The sequence below is a fragment of the Amblyomma americanum genome, chromosome 10 (assembly GCF_052857255.1).
Source record: "Amblyomma americanum isolate KBUSLIRL-KWMA chromosome 10, ASM5285725v1, whole genome shotgun sequence".
Lineage (NCBI taxonomy): Eukaryota > Metazoa > Arthropoda > Arachnida > Ixodida > Ixodidae > Amblyomma > Amblyomma americanum.
The window spans coordinates 94,140,071-94,148,440 of record NC_135506.1 but is presented as its reverse complement, the minus strand read 5'-3'; the positions used below and the strand labels follow the sequence as shown (position 1 = coordinate 94,148,440).

Sequence of the window (8,370 nt, the reverse complement as noted above, 5' to 3'; positions counted from 1 at the left end):
CCACTACAATTTTCAGATAAGTATGCCTTCTAAGAACATTGTAAAGGTCATTTGTGTACACCTGCAGTGCCACTACAAACTGTACCTGCAGCTATTTTCATCATCTGCAGTTTTGCAACATTTCCTGAATGCAGGTGCACATATAACTATCAAGAACATTAACTCTGTTGTTATATTCACCAAATGTATTATATAAACAAGTATAGGACACAAATACACAAAAGTCATAGTAAAAAACATAGACGTACCCTAAGGGTAAGCCTACCACATTGACGTAATGTAATAGCAACCCTTAAGCCCCAGACCTAAGACCTATGACTTGAGCACTATGCATAAGTTTTACCCTTAATAAACCGAAAATAGGCCGCGCAAACTTCTTGACATTTGCAGGATATGAACATGCACATACTGCTGTTACACTGCATGTAAAGTTATTGCAGGTGTTTGACTTACCAAGACATCCTGCGATGCTGACAAGTCACTTAACACGTCCCCAGTAACAGACTCGTGCGAAACGTCCATGTCTTCTAGGCCACATGAGAAGCTGCCTGTAACGGTGCACGCAAGAAATGAATCCTTACCACTGCAGGTGTGAGTTTTTTTTTTTAAACAGGACTGCCTAGTGAGAGATTGAAAAAAATTCAACGTATATACTGTATCATCTTGAGGCGTTTGCGTCTCGACGAAAGGTGCTCATGGCTTCTGTTGTCAATGGCTCAGTGCTTTCTCCCAGAGAACACTGGCAAAAAATAAAACACAGTATCAAATATCTTTTCTTTTTAGCCTAAAGGGGAAGGCATTCTGTTGCTCAGTTTCAATAGAAGTAGTGATTAAGAAAGCTGTTCTAATTTTCAGCACTTGCTTAAAAATAAATGTGCAATGCGTACGTTTAATTGTCATCAAGAAAAGCCAATAGAAACGGTCACTTAATATTATATTTTAAGGTCCCATTTTTCTTTTGTATTAAAAAAAATGCAGCCACAAATCATTGGCTGTCTCTCAGCCTTACCATTGCAAAAAAAAATAATAAACTCTTTTGCATCTGGTTATTCTTGAATGCAATTAGGAAAAATTAAACCAAGTACACGGCAAAGTATATATTTGCAGTCATACAACACAGAGGATGGCATTTTTGTTTTATCTTGCGCACGAATAAAACCAGCTTGTATATTCCAGGACATTAGGAGTACAGATGCTCAAGCGGCAGTAAATAACGGAATTTTTCGAAAAAGATATATATGTTACAAACGCCATTCTTGTCGAGTTGCAAGAGCGATGGTTCCCGCTTTGAACTCCACTATATTACTCAGCCAGCTTGGTAATTTCGTTTCCGATGGCTGTTTGACGTGCTATTTGCATATTTCACAGACTTGTTAATTCATCTCTCTTAATGGAGGAACTCTAGCACGCAAAGGCAAACAGCTAGTCCAGCAAAAAGCAGAGGATCGGAGTGTATTTACGTTCGCGCTCAGCCGAGACGTGGAAATCTGAGACTGCGAGCACTTCTACTCCCTCGAAAACCACCACCTTAAGAGTCAAACGTGACCTCGCAGCGGAGTGGCGGTGTCGCTGGAGATACATACAGTGTTGTGCGTTTTTATCGTGAACACTTTAAAAAATTTCCCCGCCTCAACCGCTGGCTCATTTGCCGTGAAACTGCACACAGAGCATGCGTATTATGGCAACTTTTGTATCGTAGCAAGTTTCACAACGGTGCTTACTTAGTTGAGCCGTGCATGATGCGAAAACGTAATCGTCTACGTAGAGATCGGCAACCAAAACCCGCAAACGACGCTCTTTCGCTGAATGGCGGCAGTGGCGCCATCTGTTTTGGGCAGTGGAAACCGTCACGACAAGGCCGCCGAGGCGAGCATTGCAAACATTATTCTTTAAAAGGTAAAGCCTCGTTAAATCATTTGTTCTGATATTTTTCCGCCTAATTAGTCGAAAATGTTGTAAGCGCTTCAGTAGAAGCAGACGAAACGACAGGAACGGCATATTCAAACGGCCCGCGCTCCTTGCAACGCTCTCCTCGACGGCCTTGTTGTGACGCTTTGCGCTACCGCAAACAGATGGCGCCACTGCCGCCATTCAGCGAAAAAGCGTCGTCTGCGGGTTTTGGTTGCCGATCTCTACGTAGACGATTATGTTTTCGCATCATGCACGGCTCAACTAAGTAAGTACTGTTGTCAAACCTCCTACGATACAAAAGTTACCATAATACGCAAGCTCTGTGTGCAGTTTCATCGCAAATGAGCCAGCGGTTGAGGCGGGGAAACTTTTGAAAGTCTTCACGATAAAAACGCACAATACTGTATGTGTAAAGCAACAAAAATTCGCCGTACGTGCGCCTAGCTTTGACGTCGCCTGAAGAAGCACTAGTTGCCGAAAATTCATATGTTGGTGTTTTGCTTATTGAAAAAATAACTATTCCACTATTTGCTTGAAATAATCGTGGGCACAAGTGAAGACGAAAACGATAACGTACATTCCACAAACCTGTGAAATTGACGGCACGGCTCTTGTTTCAGCCGACCTGAAACCACAAAATCCTCAGATTTAAAGTGAATAGAGCTGACACAGCTTCATTTCGATGGCGTCCAAGTTCCGTCGCGTTCCAGCGCTTAATTCTCTCCAAAAAGTTTTCAGTTTAGGATCTCTTGGAAACCTGTTGTGAAAAGTGCAGCGCACGTATCAAGATATGTGAAATTGAATCGGCATTCAGATTAAGTCACGTCATTTTTGTCCTAAGTCATACTAAAACGATTTTCGTATTCAAAATTACATAGGCATGCCCTAGTCGGCAATAGTTTCGTTTCTCAAGGAATGAGCGAAGCGTATTTACTCACCGATGGAACGAAACCCCAGGACGGCGTTCTTCCGTGCGGCTCCGGCCTCCCGACACGCAGCATTCCATTGCACAGCTCAGACGACCCAGCCGCACTTTACGAAACACACGGGCGCACTGAGGCACTGGCCTCTCGGCCCATACAAATCTTCAAGCTCTATGGCCTGTGTGCGCTTCTCAAATTTCGAGCGCAGCCGTGTTGATCGTCTGACAGCGAGAGAACGAAACCGAAACCGAAATCCGTCTAAGAACTACCGCTGCCTTGTCACGTGAGGGCCATTTTCCCATGATTCTTCCCATTATATTTTTATGACTACGCTTCAAAATTTTTACGTCACGCTCCCTCCTAGTTTTCTTCCTCCATAATGAACAACAACAGCGGCCGCAGTCGTGTGGCGCCATCTGGCCGAGAGCCGAGAACTGCGAGGGGTTCTGCGCCACCTGCCGAGTGCTCGTTGAGACACCTTTCTATTCTTACGTAGTAGTAGCTCTATGTCGGCCGTGTAACTAGGGTATTACACCGTGGTTTAGAGATAACAATAGTCACGTAAATAAATCTGCGGTGGAAATTAGCAAAAATCGATTGGAAGATTGGTGGCTCAAAAGCAGAGAGGTGACTAAGGTTAAAAGTGTAGGAAGACGTATTTAAAGAAAATGGCGAATATTAATAACTTACAACACAGTTAAACAACAATAAAGGAAAAAAGCTGAGCATGGTGGCAACTACCATTACCCCGTTTCAAAGAAGACGCGCCTGCCTTCCATCCATCCGAGTGTTCAAGATGATTTGGATTATGCATAGAGTTCCAAAATATTACCCTAAGGAAGTCTATGGGATTATGATTGTTCGACTTCGCACTTGTGGGTTTGGATACGAGCGATACGAGGCTTCGGGTACCGTGTACTAGAATACTTCGGGAGGAAAAGGATCGCACCAATCCCATTTGTTTACTTTTGAACTTTTTAGAAAATATTTTTTTAATTATTTAATATCCAATTTGCTAATCCAGGCGCTACTTTTTATGCTTAATTTGACCAAATTAGTTTTTCTTTTCGAAACTACTGGTGTAAGATTTCGCTAAATTTGGCAGACTTTTTTTTTTTTTTGTCGCCCAAGCTTGTTTTTCAAGATGTCTGCGTCCATGAGGTTTTGTTTAGCACACGGTGTAAGAGTAGTTTAGCGTCGTATCACATCGGATGCTTCGGTGCCGCTCAAAAAGCTCGATGCAGGTCGAGCTCTTTCTTTCTGTCTGAAGAATGAGCGATGCAACCGGTGGAAATGCATTGTCTGCCGCTGCTGCTAAACGAGCTGCCCGAGCAGCGGCTCAGCGCCGCCGACGCCAGAACCCAGAGGTGCGCGCCGCCGAAGCAGCAGCTAAGCGCCGCCGCCGAGAGGACCCTGCCGTTCGCGCAGCCCAAGCAGAAGATCATCGCCGCCGCCGAGAGAACCAAAGAGTTCGCGATGCTGAAGCACAAGCTCGTCGCCGCCGACGAGAGGACCCATCCGTTCGGGCCGCCGAAGCAGAAGATCATCGCCGCCGCCGCCGAGAGGACCCACGAGTTCGCGGTGCTGAAGCACAAGCTCGTCGTCGCCGCCGAGAGGACCCTGCCGTTCGTGCGGCCGAGGCCCAAGCCAAACGCAGTGTGGGAGCAACAAAGACTTCTGTACATGGTTACACCTATCCCAAATTCTTTACCGCAATATTTCGCAAAATCAAAACACCTACAGAGCTGCGCTCAAATTTCGCATTCGGAAGTATCGTAATCGTCCTTAGAAGTTTTGCCACACGTGGAAGAGGTAACTATTAATCGTAATTTATTGCGTCCCAAAAATTTAGCTTATAATGCATAGTGAGGTAACTAGCTTTTGCAAGGTTCAGATTTTGATGTAGTGCTGTATAGGCACCGCGCTCCCGCTAGGCGTCTCCAACAGGATGGATGGGTGGATAAGGCTGAACCCTTTCAATCGGGCGGTGGTTCGAGCCACCTAGCCATGACATGTAAAATTTTACTCTTGTCGATTTTAGCCACCAATCAGATATTCTTCGCTTGGTTACTTCAACCCGCTTAAAATCTACTTTCCCTTCACGGTCCTTAAACCCCGATGCCTTGGATAAATCAGCCCCGCTGCCTTCCACTGTAGGGTGAAGCCCTTTACAGAAAAGTATCAAGTGTTCAGCCGTTTCCTCCTCCTCTCCGCGCGCAATGCATAACGTGTCTATCTCGTAATACCTGACTCTATATGTCTTAGTCCACAAAACTCCCGTCCTGGCCTCAAACAACGAAGTGCTTCCCCTACAATTATGATAGATAGTTTCTTTGGCAATTTCCTGCTTAAGGATCCTGTATATTCCCAGTGCCGATTTCATCAGCATCCCTGTTTTCCACAGAGCTCTCTCTGTTTCTTTAACCTTTTTCCTAACTGATAACTGCTGATTTGCCCCCCTACTGCTGTCCAGATATTTTGTTGTCAATTTTCTAGTTTGCTTTCTCCATTTCGTATTAACATTCCTTATATACAGATATCTGAAAACTTTCCTAGCCCACTGCTTTTCCCCCATTTTTCTCGATTGCTCCTCAAATGTTATCTTACTGCTAGCTTCTCTGCTCTCGAGCGACGCCCATCCCATATCACCCTGTACCCCCTGATTTGGTGTATTGCCATGTGCTCCCAAAGCTGGCCTGCCTACACCGCGTTGTTTGATTTCCAACCTTGCTTGAACATCTGGTCGCATGCACAGTACCGCATTGCCGAAAGTCAGGCTAGGAACCATAACCCCTTTCCAGATCCTTCTTGCCACATTGCCCTATTTTTCATGACAGCTGCATTCCTACTAGCTTTATTCATTACATATTTTTCATGCTCAGTCAGATACTCAGCACCGTTATTTATCCACACCCCAAGATGCTTGTCTATTTTCAAAGAGTACAACACTGCCTCTTGAGTTAGTCTCATGGCCTTGTATTGTAAGCTCCTGATCAGTTGTATCGTTGAAAATCATCACACCGGACTTAGCTGCGCTGAAACTGAAACCTAGACTGTCTCCTTCATCTCCACTCCGGCGGCGCTGCGTTCAGCGCCACCAACGACCAGTTTGGCATCCCGAGTGAGACGGCTATAACGTCTTCGCACCGTACTAGACAATTTTCGGTGGCTATATGGCAACAGCCACCTGTGCGCCGCTGCTTATAGACGCTAGGTTCCAGTCTGCCTTTGGGCTGACAAGTTTTTTTTTGGAGGAGGGAAGGGAACTTGGATAAAGGCATCGAGCTTTTTTAATCCTGCCATGTTCACGACAAAAAAAAAATATGGACGGAAGACGGGCGTGAAGTGTTGGCCTAGTGCATCGCACGCGCAGACATGCATCTCTGCACCCTCGAAATCAATTGATGGTTCTTAAAAGCTGTCACCGACCAGGCACCTGGTCTAAGCAACCTGCAGCTGCAGGGCAGGTGTTGCAGGAAAATTCGAACATGCTGCTGCTGTGGCAGCTTGGAAAAGTACTCGCCCTCAATCACGGGGAGTACCAAGCTGCAGGAAAGTGTACCCAAAATCCTTAAAGGTGGCAAAATCAGACAAACTAGAATGTGTTAAAAGCCCTTACGAAATCCTTTTGTCGTGAACAGTGATAAGCTGTTACATTTCATGTGTGTAAGATCAATTTATCTCATGGTAGCCTACATTGCCTGCTAAGGAAAAAGGCAAGCAGCTATGATTCTAATGATGAATTCCAATCGCAGGCACGGAGCGGTCTGCACGCTCTGTGACAGAGCGCCTGAATCCGGCGCAGAGCGCGCGACCTGAAATTGCGATTGGAGTACACTTGCTCTGGCCAGAGCATGTAGGGCGCCGCTATCGCCGCTGAAAAAGAACGTCACGCAAACTTCCGGTCGGATCCGCCTATTTCGGCGGAGCAGCCCCGACTGCTCCATGGAGCAATCTCGGCTCGGCAACCGCTCCCTGTCTACGATTGGAAGACACGATCCGTGCCTCAGATCTGCGTTCGGAATACAGTTGCTCCGAAAAGAGCAGGAAACGTTGCTCCAGAAGTGCTCCAACTGTGCGATTGGAAGTCACCATAAGATATATTTGTGGGTGGTATGTTCTATGTTCATCCTTTTTGGGGACTGCAAAGCCAGTGAAGATGGAGTATGTGCTCAACCATTTCGGAGGCATTAAGTATGGCCTGAATGATTTCTTGCGAGCCGAAAAATTGGGAGAGTGCGAAGACCTTCCTACTAACGAAAGCAATCAAGAAGACCCAATAGAACTGTTTGAATGGGACAAGCAATTGCGGCCCGAAAACATCCCAGTTATGAGAGTGCCGAACGGCAACTTTCATACTGAAGAAACGGGATTTCCCCACAATGCTTGTGTACATTGTGTAAGGTTGTGTAATGTATCTGCTGAATGTGTCTCAGTCTCACAGATGCAGAGGCAGAAATATATCAAAATCATGACATAGTCACTCCAGAGAACCTGACCATGCTCTCCATAAGCACCCAGAACAAAGTTCATTGAAACAAAGAAAGCATTCCGCTCATAACCGGAACTAAGGTTCGCAGTCTTAAACTAAGAATTAATCAGAGATGTGGTATGACATGACGTAAAGGCCAGTAGCATGTAGCGCGACAAGTACAAACATCCTGTGAATTATGCGCTGCTTAGAAAAAAAAAGGAAAGAAAGAAGCATTTGTTTTTTAGCAGCAGCACGGCAAAGGGCCCATATTGTGCATGGTAGAAGTGCTTGAATATGATTCATTACCGGGCGCAGTAGACATTGTCTTTTTTTTTCACGCACACTTTCCTGCCGACTCCAAAATTTAGAAGACAGAGAAATCTCTTTGCGAGATATTTCACAAGGCCAGCTTTGCAATACGGAATCGCAATAAAAGTAAAAGCTCTATGTATTCTAGAATGAAAAAGACTTTTCGGTCAGGAAGATACATGGGGCCCAGGTGAATTCCACTAAGTGCTGTTGCAGCCAACAGCACAGCAATTTTTTGTACTCTTTACAAAGTTCATTGGTGCCTGAAATAACCCCAACGGCATACCGCAAAATTCTACTTTGCTTACTGCCGCTCCGGCAAGTTTGGGTCACCGCCTCGCTCAGCGCGTGTCGTTGCTATTGGCATGAGTCGCTTCGGAGTTAGATGCGCATGGTGCCTACAGGTCTTGCAGCCACTCCCGTTTCTAATCCCTCGAGTACAGCAAGTGAGTGATGGAGTGAAAGTTACCAAAGTAAATGTAAACAAGTAAACTAAGTTAGTAAAAATATAAAGCAGCTCCTAAAATGTGGTTTTTATGCTCCCTGGTGCAGTGTTTCTTCTGTAGTAGTGCTGACATCATAGTTTCTTACTTTTCTGCTCAGGGGGCCAAGACTTTTCCCAGGACATCTGGCAGCTCTGTGCATCACTCATCAGGTTCACTAGGTTCGAATGCAGGTCAGTACTTTGTGCGTCCTTTATAGCTATCTCTGTCCATTATGCTCTCTGCTGTTCTTACTCAGCATGTTTGATAA

General features: G+C 45.4%; 1 protein-coding gene and 1 long non-coding RNA gene across 4 annotated transcripts in view; one reads left to right on the top strand and one right to left on the bottom strand.

Annotated features, from left to right (window-relative positions):
- Nucleotides 1–206: 206 nt before the first annotated feature.
- LOC144106206 (uncharacterized) lies at nucleotides 207–3,291 on the bottom strand. The gene is made up of 4 exons (XR_013308931.1): nucleotides 2,850–3,291; nucleotides 2,500–2,668; nucleotides 655–739; nucleotides 207–548 (listed from the first exon to the last, which is right to left on the bottom strand). It is a non-coding gene; the product is annotated as an uncharacterized LOC144106206 (long non-coding RNA).
- A 698-nt stretch (nucleotides 3,292–3,989) lies between these two features.
- The window catches only part of LOC144106209 (uncharacterized), a 39,296-nt gene continuing 34,915 nt past the window's right edge, over nucleotides 3,990–8,370 (top strand). Inside the window, exons 1-2 of one of the 3 annotated variants that reach the window (XM_077638948.1) lie at nucleotides 3,990–4,492; nucleotides 8,221–8,293. In XM_077638948.1, the coding sequence (XP_077495074.1) occupies nucleotides 4,106–4,492; nucleotides 8,221–8,293 (460 nt within the window). In that variant the 5' untranslated portion in view covers nucleotides 3,990–4,105. Of the gene's footprint in view, nucleotides 4,521–8,220; nucleotides 8,294–8,370 lie in introns of all 3 variants that reach the window. The other 2 variants (XM_077638946.1, XM_077638947.1) reach the window with 2 other exon arrangements.